Here is a 21,031-nt window from a genome sequence, read left to right on the forward strand (position 1 = left end):
TAATAAAGCAGTCAGCCAAATAAGGAATAGTAATTATCTAGCATTCAAATCTCTGTGATCCGAGAAAAAACTCAGAGACATCCCTTCATGAACATGGGAGGACAAGGATGAGATTCCAGTCCAGTCTGATGTTGCCCACATTTTGATACAGAATTCTTATTTACTAATCTGTTTCCATTTCTGACTATATTTGGGTACTAAATATTCACTAAACATTAGTTAACAGTATTAGATCTGCTTCATAGCATATTCAGGTTTGCATTTGGCCAGAGCTTACTTCAGTAGTATTGGGCACAAGGCTGGCGTTAGTTTATAGTAAGGTCCTCTGATGCACACACACCAATATAGGGTCAATTAATAAAGAGCCAATAATTAATCCAACAGACACATGTTGTACATGAAGAAAAACCAACACAAATAGAACACACCTAAAAAAGAAGAGGCAATCCAGTCCAAAGGTCTTGCCAGTCCTGTCCACCTAATGACTCCAAAATAACATTATGTCAAGATTTAAAGGCTCCTAAAATCTGAATTTCTTTCATAACTTTAAACAATTCAATCATGTCACCTTTTAATCTCTGTTTGCTGAAAAGCTTTGATTTCTTCAGTCCCTCCTTGTAGCTCATACGTCCCTGTCCCAGAATTGACCTAGTTGTTCTTCACTAAACTGTCTCTAGCACTGCTAGGTCATTTTTATAAAATGGAGCCCAGAACTGAACACAGTGCACCAAGTGAGGCCTCGATAGAGGATTATATAGTTTAAGCATAACCTCCCTTGACTTGTATTCCATACACCATAATAGATAACCCTAAATTGATGTTGTGCATGATGTTATGGATAGTATTTCAATGTTGTTTGTTATTAAGTAAAACCAGGGTGCTACTATAAAAATATGAGGAGAACGAGAGGCCTGCCAGCAAATCATGAAAAAGCCTACCAACTAGAAATGCAGCCAATGACAGTGGGACATCATCTTATTTACTGTGTTTTTATTTATTGCCACTCCATCCTGCTCTCTGCTTACAGCATCTGCATCAGCATAATCTAGTTGAAAAGAAAATGGATGTTTAAAAGAAATATTGTAAGTTCTTTTACAGTAGAGCAAACTTGACTCAAAACTAGAACTTTAGAACAGCTATGAGAAGGAACAGGTCATTTGGCCTAACAAGTTCATCCATCTTGTTCACCTAGATTATCCAAAATTACATCAAGTCAGGTCCTTAAAATCCTACTCTCCACCACACTACTTGGCAATTTATTCCATGAATCTATGGTTGTTTGCGTGAAGAAAAACTTTTGTATTTGTGCAAAATCTTCCCTTAAGAAGTTCAAAATGGTGTTCCGGTGTTCACGTTGCAGAATTAATTTTAAAGTGACGAGAGCGATTTACTGTACTCATTTCTTTCATAATTGACATCTCTCCTCATAGCTCATACATCTTTGTCTCGGAGAAAGTCTTGTCATTTCCTCTGTGGACTGCTATGTCTTCTTTGTAATATGGAGGCCAAAACTAAACAAATTTATGGCCTGATTGGTGCATTATATAAATTGAGCAAAAACTCACTTTTCTTCTTGGCACATCATTAAGCATGACCTAACATTTTGTTAGCCTTCTTGATCGCTTCTGAACACTATCTGGACGTAGATAGTGAGGAATCCACTATGATTCCCAGGTACTTCTTCTAAGGTGTATTTTCAGTTTTCAAATATCCCATTATGTATTCAAATCTAATATTTTTACTTCCTACATGTAATACTTTACATTTACTTACATTAAATTTAATCTGCACAAATCTGCCCAGTACTGTATTCTGTCCAAGTCCTTCTGTAACAATTTAGCTAAATCAAGAGTAGTCATCATGAGCAAATGGAATGGGTTAACAGTGTATAAAACAATTAATATGCTAATTTGATGATCTTTTACAGTAGAAAAAAAAAGTCATTGTGTCACAAGAGTCAGCGTCCATATTATTCTCACAGGACGATAATTATACATGTGACACACACCAGAAGCCTATGGTGTTAAATGATTGTTTCTCACTGTCAGCTGTTCTTATATTTATAAAAAAATATTATTTAGTCGTTTTCAACATGATACATTTAAAACAAATACCTCAAACTACTGCTGTGAAAAATTCAAAGTATGGCTAATCAATAAAGAAAAAGCATGGACAAACACATTTTTCCCTACCCACTGCTCAATATTCATTCTAGCCCAATCTTTATAACGACAGATAAAAAATAAATAAATAAAATATAGAATCCTCTTTAAGTTCATAGCTTAATTTCACTGCATTAGTGTGTTTGGGCAGCTTCAACAGCTCTATGTAACCTAGTGCTTCGATTCTCCTCAAATCGAAAACACTGCTCCTTCTTAATTATCAATATTTGGGTACATAAAAGAACAAACTCCACTGGGAAGCAAAAAAGAAAGAATTAAAATGAACAATAAGATTCCCTTGTATTAAGCTCTGTGACAAAAAATACAAATCACACATTGCGGCATCATTCAGAATACAGAATAAAAAGTGAAAAAGGACAGCCAATTAAACAAGTTTAATTATGTGCTGCAATTATTCATTGTATCCAAATAGTGACAATTAAAAAGGAACAGCTACTAAGAAGTCATATGAACTAGGGGGTTCATTAGCAAGTGACTTAAATAACCACAATCTTTCAAAAGAACTCAGCGAAAAATGATTTTGACCTCTTGGGTAAAGCAAAGAAATCCTTCAATCCAGTTCAGTTAATCTGAATCGAGCACACTTTGACTTGCAAAGCTAGAGTGTTATAGCGCAATTACAAATATAGTAAGGATAAAGCAAAATAACATGCAATAAAACAAGAAAATAAGCATAAAATGAAATGTACACTCATATGCATATATCTATGCATATTTCATAAATTATTTTTAGGTTATTAAGTATTATTGATGGAGAAGTATGGGGCAGGACAGAAGAAGTTGCATTGCGTCTTTGTGGACCTGGAGAAGGCATATGGCAGGGTGCCTCGAGAGGAGTTGTGGTATTGTATGAGGAAGTTGGGAGTGGCAGACAAGTATGTAAGAGTTGTACAGGATATTTATGAGGGAAGTGTGACAGTGCTGAGGTCTGCGGTAAGAGTGACGGATGCATTCAACATGGAGGTGGGATTATATCAAGGATCGGCTATGAGTCAGTTTTTATTTTCAATGGTGATGGACAGGTTGACAGACAAGATTAGACAGGCATCCCCGTGGATTATGATGTTTGCTGATGACATTGTGATTTGTAGCGATAGTAGGGAGCAGGTTGAGGAGACCCTGGAGAGGTGGATATATGCTCTAGAGGGGAGAGGAATGAAGGTCAGTAGGAGCAAAACAGAATACATGTGTGTAAATGAGAGGGAGTCAGTGGAATGGCGAGGATGCAGGGAGTAGAGTTGGCGAAGGTGGATGAGTTTAAATACTTGGGATCAACAGTACAGAGTAACAGGGATTGTGGGAAGAGACGTGAAAAAGAGAGTGCAGGCAGGGTGGAATGGGCGGAGAAGAGTGTCAGGAATAATTTGTAACAGATGGTTATCAACAAGAGTGAAAGAAAAGGTCTACAGGACGGTAGTGAGACAAGCTTTGTTATATGGGTTGGAGACGGTGGCACTGACCAGAAAGCAGGAGCTGGTGGTGGCAGAGTTAAAGATGCTAAGATTTGCATTGGGTGTGACAAGGATGGACAGGATTAGAAATGAGTACATTAGAGGGTCAGCTCAAGTTGGAAGTTTGGGAGACAAAGTCAGAGAGGCGTGATTGCGTTGGTTCGGACATGTGCAGAGAAGAGATGCTGGGTATATTGGGAAAAGGATGTTAAAGATAGAGCAGCCAGGCAAAAGGAAAAGAGGAAGGCCTAAGTGCAGGTTTATGGGTGTGGTGAGAGAGGACATGCAGGTGATGGGTGTGACAGAGCAAGATGTAGAAGACAGGAAGATATGGAAAAAGATGATCCACTGTGGCAAACCCTAACAGGAGCAGCCAAAAGAAGAAGATTAATAAGTAAATGTTAATGTGTGAATACATGTTACAGTTACCCAACAATGGTTGGGAGACAAATTAAAGGGTAAATTAGGCATTTTTTCAAATCACGATTATATCTTCACAAACATATCCAACTCAAGACAGCTGTCGAGCATTGATCTGTGCCTTCAATGTTTGCAACAAGAAAAGGGATCTGGAAATACTCATTTTATCACATATTCCTGGTACTATATTTATTGTGGTAAGGATACATTCTCCATTCACTTATACAGATTGTCATGTGAATACGGAAGTAAATCAAACCAAACCAGCCATGTGGCATGAAAAGTTAACTGTGATTTGGTCTAGTAGGGAGGAAACCACGCACCGGGCTGGGGTGAAAGGTTGTTGAGCAGGAAGACTAAGTGCTGTGCTATCACACACAACTGGCTAAATCTCATAATACTAAAACACATCTATAAACTAATTCACAATATGTAATCACAAGATGCAGAACAATATCTTGGCTTAAAAAATAAATGTATTTAGTACATTTTTAAGTTTTTCCTTCGTGCCTCATATACTGCAATGTAAATTTATATAAAAGCGATTAACTTTAGAACACAGTTGCTCCTGTCAAATGCATATATTGCACATTTGAGAAGAAACAACTTCAACATGAAAAATACTAAACGTATCTAAACACTGCATTTGTTATATTCCTGTGAAAAGTCTTGGGAATTACTGAATCGACTCAGTAAAGATGGAAACCAAAATATAAATTCCATATTTGATTCAGATAGACAGTCAAGCAGGAGGCAGGAAGTTGTAGGAATTAAAACCTGCAGCTCCCAGTGGGCTGAGGTGAGGAATGTGACCACTGGACCACCTTTAAGGGCAGAGAGTAAAAGGGAACACAGGAAGGGGAGGAGCCTCAAACCAGAAAACCACCAGGTGTGTTTGTTTATTTCCATAGTACTGACAATACAAACTCAAAAGAAGTCCTCTACCCATCTACCTGTCTCCAGCCACTGGTCTTCAAAAGGAGCTCCGAGTTGGATCGGACAGAAGGAAGAGAAAGAGAGAGCAGGCAGATATACAGAAACATACCATGTGCACACACCACAGCAATCCGGACACTGGTTTAAGCATAGATGTTATAGGGATTGACACCTGTGTGCTAGTACATTTTAATAGTGGTGACATGCCAAAAGAAATACAAGCCTGTTTCTCTTCACCTTTTTGCACCGTGCCTAATAATGTGTGCTTGTGATTGTGCGATATTGAATATTGCATGCTACTTTCTTAATACTTCATGCAGTTACCTCAATTTGACAGAACAGTCTTTTTTCCCTTAAAAAACCCTTTGGTACCAACGTTGTTTTCCAAAATAGATCTGAAATACCACATTTTCTTTAATACTTTCACTATCCTGTGAATGAAAGCTTCCTTAACTGGCAAATTTAGAAGAGACTCAACAGTCTCCTGATCTCCTAGGTTTCAGATATCATGTCACTAGATACTTTACAGGGTTAATGCAAAAAAAGTATTTACATTGAAAATAAAATTCCTCTGACTATTATCTTATGTGTCATTTCAAACATCATGGAGAACATTATTTGGTAATCAGACAGCACAAACATAGCTAAAATGTATACCTATTAATTACAAATTCATTTCACATTCAATGATTAAAGGTAGATTTTATTTTATAATGACAGTAACAATAATAGTACATTTTTATGGATTCTGGAAATTTACCACATAAAAATATATTAACAATTTAATACAAGGAATAAAAAGGGAAGAAAACACAGCAATATCAATTTTGGTGGTAGCTCATCTCTGCAAGCTAAAACACAATATTCTTAAGCCTATTTAATCCACTTTAGGGGTGGTGGGAGCCTGGAGTCTGTGAGGCATAAGACTGAAGCCAGTGGAGCAAGATGACCATCCATGGCAGAGCCCAATCACGCATCCACACACTAACATGGGGTAGAATAGAATGGCCAATTAACCCAATACACTTGTTTTTTTTTTTTTTTTGGTAAAACCAGAGTACCCAATGGAAAACCCACAAAGACAAAGCAAGAAAGTGTGGACTGGACTGATGTCAATAGCCAGCTGCAGAGTGAAGGATGTTGGATAAACAGCTGCCTGTCATAAATGCTGTCTAACACTCTCTGCATTGTACTCTGGTTTAGCAGTCAATCTGCTGAGCATTATTAGAAGAAGACTGATTCATGGAACACTTCAGGAGGTCATATTACCAGCTGTCATTTGAGATTACAGCATAAATTGTTTAATGGATACAGTATGTTTTTCTTCAACTTTAATATTAATATGTAGCAATGCTCATGGGAATAATTACTTTCATTGTTTGTCTGCACTTGCTGTTTCCCTTGTTTAAACGTTCATGAGTCTAACTGTTTGATTGCATCTCACACTAAAAGAGCAAATCTTATGATGCCTGCAGTGAGAATAATGATGGGAGAGGGTGAATAGCAAACACTCATTGGCATTAAGGGGAGAAGTCTAGGCATTGTAAAATACAGGGGTTTTAAAAAACGGAAAAGCCGCATACTTGTGGAAAAGAAGAGGTAGAGCAGTAAACAGATATAGAAGGGGCGAAATACAACCTAACTTATTACAGCTAAAGCAAAGTCTTGAAGGACCTTTAACCACTTGGAAGAAAACTTGTAAACGGAGCAGGCCCTACTGGTAGGTTGAACTGCATTTCATTTCTTTATAGTCTGGACAAATACCATCCATATGTATAGACTTCTCTGATATTCAGTACAATTTTTTTTATTTATGTACATATATGTATTTATATCACAGCTGTGTAACAGGTAGCACTACAATTTACTGATCTCACATCCTGAGGTCAAATCCTGCATCTGGTTGTCTTCGGTATGATGTTTGCATGTATAGTATGTCCCATGTCTGGATGAGTTTTCCATGGGGTACTCAGGCTTTTTTCCTACATTGTCCAACACAAGCAGATTAAGTTAACTGGTAATTTCAAATGAAATCGGTGCATGGATGAGGGTTTTGTGATTAACTGGTGACCAGTCCAGTACTTATTCCTGCCTTGTGCCCAGTGCTGCTGTAATAGGCCCTGGCCCATAAGTAACTCTGAATTTCATTTATATTTCTAATGTATAATGGCTAAAAAAAGGAACATAAATATATAATTGATATGTGGTGGGACATCACCAAAATGGTTTCAGAAATATTATGGAAAGAACCCCTCTCCTGGTATGACAAAATAATAAGTCTTTGCACCTCCACTTCCCTCATAATAGACTGAAATTAGACCATTTCACGATGAATTAAAATATTAGACATAAGGACCCAAAATTCCACTGCATAAATAGTGGGCATCTTTCAAATCATTTCAAAGTCAAAGTCATCACAATTGGCTCTGAGTGCTGACAAAGATGGAGGTCTTTGTTGCCCCTTACTTAAATTGTTAACATAAAATAGTAAATCCTACCGTCAACACAGGAGGGTGCAGCTCTCGTCGTCCCTGCCACCTGTCCAGGAAAGCAGGAACATTTGACAGTCTGAGATCGCTCTTCAATTTTGTTTTTGTTGCAACATCTGTGGGCAGCGATGACCTCACAGGTTCCAGCTTTAACATGAACTGGCAAGTGAAGAAATAAAAATCATGATAGTTAGAATGAATATGTCATATATTATTATAAAACAAAGCACATCAAAACACAACCCAATACATACTATTATTATTATTACACATTTGGCACACATGTTTTCCTCTAGACAACTCACCAAATCAGAATTTATTACTATAACTAGCAAAATACCCGTGCTTCACAGCAGAGAAGTAGTGTGTTAAAGAAGTAATGAAAAAGAAAAGAAAACATTTTAATAATAACGTAACATGATTGACAATGTAATTCTGTTGTCATTGTCATGAGCGTTGCTGGCATATATATATATATATATATATATATATATATATATATATATATATATATATATATATAATAAATACCAGCATGAGCGCAAAAGTACTACCTTAAAATTTTTATTAAGAAGAAAATTAAACCTTTTTAAACTGAGGGAAAATATACCAATAATTATTTGTTAAGGATCTCTTTGTATACCACATTGTGAGTTCGGCCCTCCGGTTGTAATATGACCAAGCTGTGCGCTGAGCTTACTCTTGAGCATGCAACGTACAGTTGGCCATGTGAACAGTAATCTTGTTTCAAATCTCACAGCTTGGATTGCTGCTGTCATAATTGGTTTGAGTTTCATGGTTTGTTTCAATTATGACAGTATTTGTAGGACTTGTGTTGAAGAGACATTCGGCATCTGTCAAGCGTTGTAAGTATACAACCGGTTTCATTGATAACTTCACATCCAGCTTTTGAGAGTTTAAACATTCATAAACATCAAAGTGTCCACTACTGAAATCGTCACCTGTCAATCTAAGATGTTTAAGAGGCGGCGGTTGTCGAAATGTGTAAAATATTTGGCCATTTCGGTGCACTTGAAAGTGACAACCGAACAATTCACCGGCAGCCCTCAATTGACATGCAGATGCATAGGTGAAGGGCTTAAGCATTTCACTGTTATAGTGCTCCTGTGTAGTATAATTATCTCCTGTACCATCATCAGTCCACACCTTGAACCTGTCTCAGTCATTCAATACATAAGACACAATGTTCTTCTGGATATCAAGAGTGAGCCTGATACGGCTGTGCAATATGTAACAAAGAGAATGTAAAAGACAGGTGCCATCTTCGGGCATGGAAACCACTCTGTAAGTGACAGTTCTTTGATCGATGGTGATCACCTCGATAGACATGTTAATGGGGGATACGGTTGGAATGATAAAGGAAATAAGTACCTGAACAATGTGAAGTAAGTCTAAAATACCTACACAATAACTATAATCGTAATAAATGAACAATAAAACAGCGGAGAAGCCGTGGATTAAATAAAAAGGCTGTAGTTATCAGCAGGGAGACGTGAATCCCGTGGCGAAGCAAGGAAGGGAATGTAGAGACTGGAGCGACGGACGGCCTTATATAGGCAGGCAGCCAACAACATGGGAGGCGTTGGGATGAGGGACCCAACGCCGCCTCACACAGTGACCGAGCTGCAGGCTATGGACGTATATATGTACGTAAGTAGGATTCAGTTAGCGTTGGGAACCTGCGTAGCAAATTTCTTGAAGATGGGCCAATAAGTAACAAAGACCGTTGGACAGTTCAATATGGCGGCTGACATTGGCGTCATACCACCGAAATAAGTACGTACATTGGTTTCGGTTAGCGCAGGGAAGCCCCTACCAAATTTCGTGAAGATGGGGCCATGAATAAGAAAGTTCAACATGGCAGACGTTGTTGACCTGCTTAACTTTTGTAAGTAAGCTGTAAGGAATGAGCCTGCCAAATTTCAGCCTTCCACCTACACAGGAAGTTGGAGAATTAGTGACATTGGAAACTTCAATATGGCAGCCGACAGTGGCATCATACCACTGAAATAAGTACATACATCGGTTTTGGTTAGCGCAGGGAAGCCACCTACCAAATTTCGTGAAGATGGGGCCATGAATAAGAAAGTTCAACATGGCAGACGTTGTTGACCGTTATGTCTGTTACGCGTAGAATTTCGAAATGAAACCTACTTAACTTTTGTAGTTAAGCTCTTAGGAATGAGCCTGCCAAATTTCAGCCTTCTACCTACACGGAAAGTTGGAGAATTAGTGACGTTGGAAAATTCAATATGGCGAATGACAGTGGAGTTATACCGCCAAAATAAGTACGTACATCGGTTTTGGTTAGCGCAGGGAAGCCACCTACCAAATTTCGTGAAGATGGGGTCAGCCTTCTACCTACACGGGAAGTTGGAAAATTAGTGATGAGTCAGTGAGTCAGTGAGTGAGTGAGTGAGTCAGCGAGGGCTTTGCCTTTAATTAGTATATATATATATATATATATATATATATATATATATATATACACACAGACACACACACATATAAACATATATATACACATATACACATATATACATATACAGTATACAGATACACATATATATATATATATATACACATATATATACATACATATATATATATATACACACACAAACATATATACATACTAGCAAAATACCCGCGCTTTGCAGCGAAGTAGTGTGTTAAAGAAGCAATGAAAAAGAAAAGGAAACATTTTGAAAATAACGTAACATGATTGTCAATGTAATTGTTTAGTCACTGTTGTGAGTGATGAGTGTTGCTGTCATATATATATATATATATTTACACACACACACATAAACATATATATATACATATCTATACATACACACATACATACATACATACACACACATATATACACACAAATACATATATATATATACATACACACACATATATATAAACATATATATACATATACATACATATCTACATATATACACACACATCTATTTCGTATCAGTGCAATATGCTGCTTGTTAAAACGGATAACTCCCGCTCTTACGTGCAAGTGTGCGTGGATATTATGAACTATTGTATTTGTTCAAGTTCTATTTAAATTTTAAATAGAAGGAATTTTTATTTAGTCGACAGAAATATCTTTGGTAGGAATGGTAAAAACAGACAGGAATATTATTCCTGAATAAATCAACTCAAACCTTAAACAACTTATAATATTTTGCTCTACATAAAAATATATCCTGTCTAAATTATACAAGTTAGAAATAAAGTAAACGTTAAAAGAACAAACATTCAAATTTCTTTACTCTTATGTAATTTTATATAAAAAATAAACTTAGATTTTAAATATCCCAAAAGATTTTGCTCTCCATAAAAATATATCCTGTCAAAATTATACAAATTCAAATATGAACATGCTGCATAACAAAACCTGGAAATATAAATAAAATGTGTTCCTTTCAGCAATAACAAATCAAATCATTCAGTTGTCTTTGCTCTTATGTCATTTTAGAGCTGGACGCCTGGCATCTTTTTGGCAACAAGTTCGTTTCTGTTTGGTGTGAGGTTCTGTGTTGTGGAGATTCTCAGGATGGATTGCAGGTGCTCATCAGTGAGGCGACTCCTGTGTGCTGTTTTGTTAGTCTTTATCACTGAGAAGAGCTTCTCACACAGATATGTGCTACCAAACATGCACAAGGTTCGAGCCGCAAGTAGACAGACTTTTTTTGTTCTTCAAAGTCACCAAAGTGCCGTGCAAACTCAGTGCCCTCAGTTTATCAGCAAAGTGCGTATTTTGGGAACACCGTAGTGACGACTTGGTTTAACATTACTTGGCAACAGGGAAAGTGGGGCAAGTGGTTGTGTCTCCTATAAACGCAGCTTCACTTGAAATCACTTTGTGATTGTGCATGGGTAAAAACGTCCGCTGAAGTGTCAGATTCTTATTTAATTCTTCTGCTTTCTGTATCTTCTGCATTGCATTCAGGTCTTTCAGGTTACCCTGATGTTTTGTCTCATAGTGCCGTCTTAGATTAAATTCTGTAATTACAGCCACATTAGCTCCACAAATGAGACACATGGGTTCAGTAAACATATACTCAGCCTCCCATCGGTTTTTAAAGGCTCTATTTTCAGAATCAACTTTTCTCTTCGGCATCATGTGAGCTAGCTTCGCAATAACTTGCAGCATCATAAGCTACACTTGATTAACGCGGTAAGTGTTCGGCAAGGCAGCTGAAGCGCTGCATTATGGGATCTGTAGTTTATTGTGTTACCAGCGCTTCATATACCCGGGCCATTAATAACAATAATACAGTATATAAAATGATCTCGGGGCGGATATAATTACACGCCGGGCGGATGTGGCCCGGCCCTTGAGTTTGACACATATGGACTAAATAGAACTTGAAAAGATATATTTTTCAAATGTGATCGCAATTCAGATAGAGTTGACACGCACTACAGCCTGCATGCCTCAATAAGTCATCCTCCCCTCGCTCTTACTTTTTTACCGTTCATCTAATGAATACACTGAGTATGGCTTTACCAAAACAATTATTGATGGGGAATAAAGTATCCATTATTCGAGTATGTAGATCGGAGTATATATATATACATAGCAGAATACCCGTGCTTCGCAGAGGAGAAGTAGTGTTTTAAAGAAGGTACGAAAAAGAAAAGGAAAAATTTCAAAAATAACGTAACATGATTGTTAATGTAATTGTTTTGTCATTGATATGAGTGTTGTTCTCATATCTATCTATATATATATTTCTCTATCTATCTATATATATATATACCCGCTTGCAGCGGAGAAGTAGTGTGTTAAAGAAGGAAAGAGAAAGAAAAGGAAACATTTTAAAAATAATGTAACATGATTGTCAAAGTAATTGTTTTGTGTATTTGGCGGCAGCGTCACGAAGTTGTTTTCGGTAGCTGCATCAGAAAATGTACTACGACGTCTGACACGCCTCCTTTTTACTGTTTTCTCACAGCTTGGATTGCTGCTGTCATATATACACACACACACACACACACACACACACACACACACACACACACACATACATACATACATACATACATATATATATATATATATATATATCTTCATATCTACATATCTATATACATATCTACATATACACACACTTTCGCACATACATACCTATCTACATCATATATACACACATACATACATACACACACACAAATTATATACATGTGTGTATGTATGTATGTATGTATGTATGTATGTGTGTGTGTGTGTGTGTGTGTATATATATACACATACATATACTTGTGTGTATGTTTGTATGTGTCTATATGTGTGTGTATAGGTTTGGTCACTGAGTGCAAGGGAAAAATAATAAATTATAGTCTATAAGTTATTAAACAGTAAAACATTAACGTTTTAAGAAGTACAGGTACATTGAAATTACATTTTCTATGTGAACATTCAAATTTGTGCCTCTGGTAATGTGCCTTACCGGCATTTAAAGAAAATTAGTTTTGTGTCCTCTGCAGTGTTAAGAGAGAAAGGCTTTGGTTTGGGATAAAAGGAAAAAAGGTGTAAAGAAAGGAAAGTTGCCTTTTTCTTTTATATAGTATAGCAAAATACCGCGGAGAAGTAGTGTGTTAAAGAAGCAATGAAAAGAAAAGGAAACATTTTGAAAATAACGTAACCTGATTGTCAATGTAATTGTTTTGTCACTGTTGTGAGTGTTGAGTGTTGTTGTCATATATACATATCTATACATATACACATATATACATACATATATATATCTACATATATACACACACATATATACACACACATACATACATACACACACATATATACACAGAAATACATATATATATATATATATACATACATACACACACACATATATAAGCATATATATACATATACATACATATCTACATATATACACACACAGCTATTTCAGATCAGTGCAATACGCTGTTTGTTAAAACGGTTGACTCCCGCTCTTACGTGCAATAACAAATCAAATCATTCAGTTGTCTTTGCTCATATGTCATTTTAGAGCTGGACGCCTGGCATCTTTTTTTGGCCACAAGTTCGTTTCTGTTTGGTGTGAGGTTCTGTGTTGTGGAGATTCTCAGGATGGATTGCAGGTGCTCATCAGTGAGGCGACTCCTGTGTGCTGTTTTGTTAGTCTTTATCACTGAGAAGAGCTTCTCACACAGATATGTGCTACCAAACATGCACAAGGTTCGAGCCGCATGTAGACGGACTTTTTTTGTTCTTCAAAGTCACCAAAGCGCCGTGCAAACTCAGTGCGCAATAACTCTAGCTTCGCAATAACTTGCAGCATCAAAGGTAGACTTGATTAACGTGGTAAGTGTTCGGCAAGGCAGCTGAAGCGCTGCATTATGGGATCTGTAGTTTATTGTGTTACCAGCGCTTCATATACCCGGGCTTTAATAACAATAATACAGTATATAAAATGATCTCGGGCCGGATATAATTACACGCCGGCGGATGTGGCCCGCCCTTGAGTTTGACACATATGGACTAAATAGAACTTGAAAAGATATATTTTTTCAAATGTGATCGCAATTCAGATAGAGTTGACGCACTACAGCCTGCATGCCTCAATGAGTCATCCTCCCTCGCTCTTACTTTTTACCGCTCATCTAATGAATACACTGAGTATGGCTTTACCAAAACAATCATTGATGGCGAATAAAGTATCCATTATTCGAGTATGTAGAGCGGGATATATATATATACATATATATATACCCGTATCGCAGCGAGAAGTAGTGTGTTAAAAAGGTAGAAAAGAAAAGGGAACATTTTAAAAATAACGTAACATGACTTTCAATATACAGTATTTGTTTTGTGAGTGTTACTGAGTGTTGCTGTCATCAAGGATTTGATTATCATTATTTCTTTCAATCAGGTTCGTATTTGTAGGATGTGTTGTGTTCAAGTTACATTCCGTGTTTGTCAATCGCTGTAAAGATGACAGGTTTCATTCATCGATTCGTTTCTTACTGCATCAATAAACAGCTCGTCTTCTTCTTTATCTGAGACCTGACACACTGCATGCACGGGTTTTTTACACTGTCTTCCTTTAGCGGACATTGACTTTTTCCACCGTGTGCTTTGTTTCCACAGTAGCTGCATTTATGAATATGCTTATCAGACGCTTCATAATTTTTGCTGCCTTTTCAATTGTGTAATTCGGTTTTGTTCAGCTCTTTGGAACTGTTGCTTTTATCTGTGCACTGCGCCAGTTCACGTGAGCCACTCGGTGTACTTGCATCGAAGGTTCCCAGCTGTGCTGGTGCCATCTCGTGCTATGTCCATAGCTTTATTTAATGTTACCTTAGTCCTGGCACTTAAAACTTTCTCTCGCAGTTTCGCTGAGTTTGTGCCAAACACCACGCTGACCATCTCATCTTCCTCTGCATAAGCACAGTCCTTCACCCGTGAATATTTAGTGGAGTTTGCTATTGGATTGCCGCTGACGGACGGCCTTATATGGGCAGGCACTAAATTACAAACGCCAGCGCAGCCTGTCTATGAACTTAATTTAAAGTGTAGGTTTACATCGTGCTTTGTTTCCAGTAGCAGAACTCATGAATATGGTTGTATATGTCACTCGCTCGCTTCTTATTGTTTCGCTGCCTTCTCAATTATATAATGCATGTTTTCTTCAGCGCTTTTTTGAGGTCTTCCTGGTTTTCTATGTACTGCGTGATTACGTGGGAGGCGTGATGATGTCACACGAAACTCCGCCCACGGCGTTGAAGCTCATCTCCATTACAGTAAATGGAGAAAAACTGCTTCCAGTTATGACCATTACGCGTAGAATTTCGATATAAAACCTGCCCAACTTTTGTAAGGAAGCTGTAAGGAATGAACCTGCCAAATTTCAGCCTTCCACCCACACGGGAAGTTGGAGAATTAGTGATGAGTCAGTGAGTGAGTCAGTGAGTGAGTGAGTGAGTCAGTGAGGGCTTTGCCTTTTATTAGTATAGATAATATATATACCCGCGTATGGCAGCGGAGAAGTAGTGTGTTAAAGAAGCTATGAAAAAGAAAAGGGAACATTTTATAAATAACTTAACATGACTGTCAATATACAGTAATTGTTTTGTGAGTTTTACTGAGTGTTGCTGTCATCAAGGATTTGATTATCATTATTTCTTTCAATCAGGTTCGTATTTGTAGGATGTGTTGAGTTCAAGTTACATTCCATGTTTGTCAATCATTGTAAAGATGACAGGTTTCATTTATCGATTCATTTCTTACTGCATCAATAAACAGCTCGTCTTCTTCTTTATCTGAGACCTGACACACTGCATGCACGGGTTTTTTTTACACTGTCTTCCTTTAGAGGGACATTGACTTTTCCACCGTGTGCTTTGTTTCCACAGTAGCTGCATTTATGAATATGCTTGTATGTATCAGACGCTTCATATTTTTGCTGCCTTTTCAATTGTGTAATTCGTTTTTGTTCAGCTCTTTGTAACTGTTCCTTTTTGTCTGTGCACTGCGTCAGTTCACGTGAGCTGCTCGGTGTACATGCATCGGAGTTTCCCAGCTGTGCTGGTGCCATGTCGTGCTATGTCCATGGCTGTATTTAATGTTACCTTAGTCCTGGCACTTAAAACTTTCTCTCGCAGTTTCGCTGAGTTTGGGCCAAACACCACACTGACCATCTCATCTTCCTCTGCATAAGCACAGTCCTTCACCCGTGAATATTTAGCGGCAGTGTTTCTATTGGATTGCTGCTGACGGACGGCCTTATATGGGCAGGCACTAAATTACGTGGGAGGTGTAACTCCGCCTCCCACGGGCATCGAGCAGAAGTCTATTATAGTATATGGATGAAAAAATAGGTTCCAGTTATGACCATTACGCGTAGAATTTTGAAGCTGTAAGGAATGAGCCTGCCATATTTCATCCTTCTACCTACACGGGAAGTTGGAGAATTAGTGATGAGTCAGTGAGTGAGTCAGTCAGTGAGTGAGTGAGTGAGTCAGTGAGGGCTTTGCCTTTTACTAGTATAGATTCACAAATATATTAGGATCAAAAACAGATTAAGTGACTCTTATAGTCATACATATTTGTGTAGCAATGCATGGTAAACTTAGTAAAGTATTGTATATTACGGTGAAGCCCAAGAGCATTGGGCGTGTTGTATGGTATTGGGTCCACTTACAGGGAGTGATTTGGGTGTCACACAACCTCTAACACAATTTCCGTTTGCCAAAGAATGGAGAAGAACTCTCTGGACGACTACTGACATCACCTCCTCTCCCAGCTTGTCAGCCCTGCCTCTTCTGCGTCATCCATTAGAAAAACAGGAGGAAGTCCAATGTCATTGTTGACCAGGCTTTTGATCAAGAAGGATCTTCTCCCGAAAGGAAGTCAACATTAAAAGGCTGCAAAGAGCCTAATGTTGCTAGTAGCATTCATGCACTTTCATTTGTTATTCTTCCTTCATTTTCATTGGACATTAAATGGGGTCACCTGTGGCGTCCCCAAATCTTTACCTGATTCTGTTCTTCATTTTTAAAATTGTTTTGCATAGTATGGTATTTTGGTTCTGAACACAAACACAGTAATGTGCAAAAGTCTTCGGAATATGTGAAAATACATCAGAATTGCTTTCCAAAATAATACCATAAATGGTTTTACTTAAACAATATACTTCCTAGAAAGGTTCAATTGACACAAAGGTTTTGAGAACTATCTAAAGTGCTTAAGACTTTTGCACAGTACAGTATGTCTAACAGAAATGCAAGAAATAACCCATCACTTTCTGAGTTTGCTTATTCCAGAGAGCCAGTACTGATCCCTACAATATAAACGGCGAAGCCAAGTCCCCCTTTCAAGCACACAATCACATCTACTTTTCATCTGTCTGACAATTTAACATGCATATGTTCTGGAAAATAAAGGAAAAGCATTTACCTACAGAAAACTGGGCTGAACCAAGCAAGTACATGGAAGGTTTGCATAAGCAATGCCTGTGACATTTACACCCTAAAGAAAAGGGACTTCCAGTAACTTTGATTTTAAAAATAGTGACAATAGAGCTATTGACAGTACTTATTGTTTGCATCTTTAATCGCATCTATATAACCTTAAAGGAACAGTTTATTTAAATAAATTAAGTAAATTGATTAAATGACTTGTTTAAGGCCACAAACAGAGGCAGTTTTTGTACTTGCCTGTTTGTGAATATCATTTGATAGGCCTTATATAATTGCACTGATTATTTTAAACTGACAAAATTAAACAAAAGATGACTGTTGCTGCTGTCAGTTATTACATTCATTCATTCATTCAGTTGAAAATCATACCAGATAAGCAATAGAGACCTAATCAGAACTTCAAAAGAAGACGACTATTGAAGAAAAGGCAGATAAGTATAAGATGGACCATATTTAATACAGCACCAAAAACTCATTCCAGTACCACAGACCTTGTCAGAGGGACAGTGTTGACAGAGGGAGGTGTATTTCAGTAAAAAAGCTGAACCATGTGCAGCGAAAAAGCAGCTATTAAAGATGTCATTCTTGATTTTATTGTCATATCTGACTTTAGCATTTTAGCAACTATAAAACATCCTCCTTTAACAATAATTCCTTATTTCTCTGCATTGTCAGCAGTGTAGTGGATGTACACATACACAGTACCACATAAACTCAGATAGATATCATTAACCCCCACAACGTCTTGGAGTCAAATGTGACCCGGTTTTGTGTTTGAAATCTTTAAAAGTACCTTAAATCTCATCTGTTCTGAATGAAAGTGCGTGACTTATATTTCCCCCAGTTAATGAACAGTTCAAATATCACACATTCCATAACTTGTAAAGATTCTAAGAAACTTTTACCTTCCCATTTCTTTCGGGTCAGTTTTGACCCACCATTGGCTTTAATGGATTTCCTATTGCATTTAGAGTAGTTTATTTGTCCATCACCAATAAAAAATGACCTAAATGTCATCTTTTCAGTTCAGAAATGTAAAGGCTTTTAGCACCTACTCTACCTTTACAAAAAACAAAAAAGTTACCAAATGTCGATTTTTGTACACCTGTTACACATTTTCAACACTGCCATGTCCCTCGTATCAGTTTTAACCCACTATATGCTTTAGTGGATTTTACTATCCATTAAGGATACTTTTTGCCCAACCTTGAATGTCATCTGTTCTACAGGGTCCTTTTTCAAATTTTACATAATAAATGGGCTCAAATATTTAGCCAAATTACAATATTAATTGCTATTAATATATCAGTATTGAGGAATTTTAACTGACTCTTCTTCACAGAACTGCTGTAATTCAGATGCACTGGAGAAGTTTGGAATTTGAACTGCTTTCTTCAGGTCCTGATACAGCATCTTTATTGGAATCAAGTCAGGACTTTTTCTAGGCTTCTCCTACAGTTTAATTTTGCTTCTTCTAAGCCATTCAGCTTGTAGACTCTGCATTTTGAGTCATTACCCTACTGCATAACCCAAGACCACTTCATATTTAGGCCACAGTAAATGAACAGGTATCCTGGTTAACAATATTATGGTAAGGCACAGAATTTATGGTTACTTCTTTGGCTAGTTTTCCAGTTCCTGAGGAAGCAAAGCATCCCCACATCATCACACTACCACTCCCATGTTTTAGTGTAGATATGATGTTCTTACTGTTAAATGCTCTATTGACTTTATACCAGATACAGCAGGCCCTGTTTCTTCTTTTGACTTTCCCATTCATAAAACATTATTCCTAAAGGCTTGGGAATCATCAGGTGTTTCTTTACAAATGCATGGCGAGCACTGATGTTACTCGCGGATATCAGATGTTTCTGCCTTTTTACACCCATGTGAATCCCATTCTTACTAAGTCTCCTTCTTATTGTGGATTCATTAATGCTACGCCATAGAGGCCTGCAGTTATTTGAATGTTATTTTGAGATCCTCTATTGCTTCTTAAATGAGTCATTTCTGTGTCTTTGGAGAACTTTTGTCAGGCTGCCTTTCCAGTGAAAATGTAGCACTGTTCCAAATGTTCTCCATTTGGGTATAATGGCTCTCACTGAGGTGCAGTGAGAACCATTATGGAATTCTCCTTGATCAAGGCATACTGTAGAATTCTTCTAGAAACCTTGTGATGACTACTTTACTCATGGTGAGAATTAGATTCAACAGATCTGGCTGTGTTCACACATCTGAGTCAGTTAAATTTGACTGGGTAACTAAGGTGGTAATTACCTTTTCACACAGGCAATTCAAGCATTAGATGATTTAATTTATTAAATATATTAAGTAATAATTTAGAAACGGTGAAGTGGTTCAATTTATCTAATATTAGTTGTGCAGGGGCGGCACAGTGGCGCAGAGGGTAGCGCTGCTGCCTCGCAGTTAGGAGACCTGGGTTCACTTCCGGGTCCTCCCTGCATGGAGTTTGCATGATCTCCCCATGTCTGCATGGGTTTCCTCCGGGTGCTCTGTTTTCCTCCCAAAGACATGCAGGTTAGGTGCATTGCCGATCATAAATTGTTCCTAGTGTGTGTGTGTCCTGCGGTGGGCTGGCACTCTGACTGGAGTTTGTTGGCTGGGATTGGCTCCAGCAGACCACTGTGACCCTGTAGTTAGGATATAGTGGGTTCCTCAGTTATAGAGCTGTCAGAGGTACTATGTAATTAACCAAGTGTTTTTCTGTATACAATATTTGCAGTTTTTTTTTTTTTTTACCGAGAACTAATATTTTTGGCAGGCAATGTGGTCTAGTGGTCAAGGCTTTGGACCTAGGGCAACCAGGCCCTAATGTTGTAGGTTCAAATCATAGTACTGTTACTATGTGGCGATAAGGGGGGCTGAGTATAACTGATCAGGGGCTTAAGCCTCTGAAGCCTTACACAGAAGACAACGCATTGGTCCAGGCTTGTCTTAGATCTGACGACACCAGTTCTCTTACATTTCTCTCCCTCCCTTTTTGGTTCTAGTAACACCAACTCTCACAGCCACAACACCCGGAACCAAAACATTGAGGCTTATAATGCACTACTAACCATTGAGTTTTGCTTCTACCTTAAGTTTTACAAAACGTTTTCCTTCCACTTCACACCTCACTGTACACACCAAGAGTGACCATGTCTCTTTTTTCTTCTCCAGGACACTGAGCCTTCTCCAGTTACCAATCCACCCTACAGATTGGTGTTATGTTTCAGCCAGAGTTTCTTCCCTGCCTGGGGTTAAATGTTGTTTTTCTTGTCTTTTTTGTCAATTTTTGCACCATTTATCTACATTAATGTTACTTTTGTTTACTGTTTGTTTTTGTTTCTTTTAACCAATGCCTGTGTTATGTTCCTTGTGTTTTGTAATAGGGTTTCCCAAGTGATGGGACTACCAGCCAATCAACACCACAACCTGCCTTTTGCCTTATAAATATGAATGGTCTCTCATTCTTCCTGATGGTTTATTTTGAATGCACTAGGAGAATAAATGTTTTATAATTTAAAGATCCTGTATTTGCCGTAATACTATATGGGTTTTGATGGTTTTA

At 37.7% G+C, this 21,031-nt stretch overlaps 1 protein-coding gene across 2 annotated transcripts in view; it reads right to left on the reverse strand.

Annotated features, from left to right (window-relative positions):
- Positions 1-21,031, reverse strand: part of tafa3a (TAFA chemokine like family member 3a) — a 333,968-nt gene that overhangs the window by 50,598 nt on the left and 262,339 nt on the right. For both annotated transcript variants that reach the window (XM_039747299.1, XM_039747300.1), the window contains exon 4: positions 7,489-7,638. In XM_039747299.1, the coding sequence (XP_039603233.1) occupies positions 7,489-7,638 (150 nt within the window). The remainder of the gene's footprint in view (positions 1-7,488; positions 7,639-21,031) is intronic.

Source organism: Polypterus senegalus, chromosome 3 (assembly GCF_016835505.1).
Source record: "Polypterus senegalus isolate Bchr_013 chromosome 3, ASM1683550v1, whole genome shotgun sequence".
Taxonomy (NCBI): domain Eukaryota; kingdom Metazoa; phylum Chordata; class Cladistia; order Polypteriformes; family Polypteridae; genus Polypterus; species Polypterus senegalus.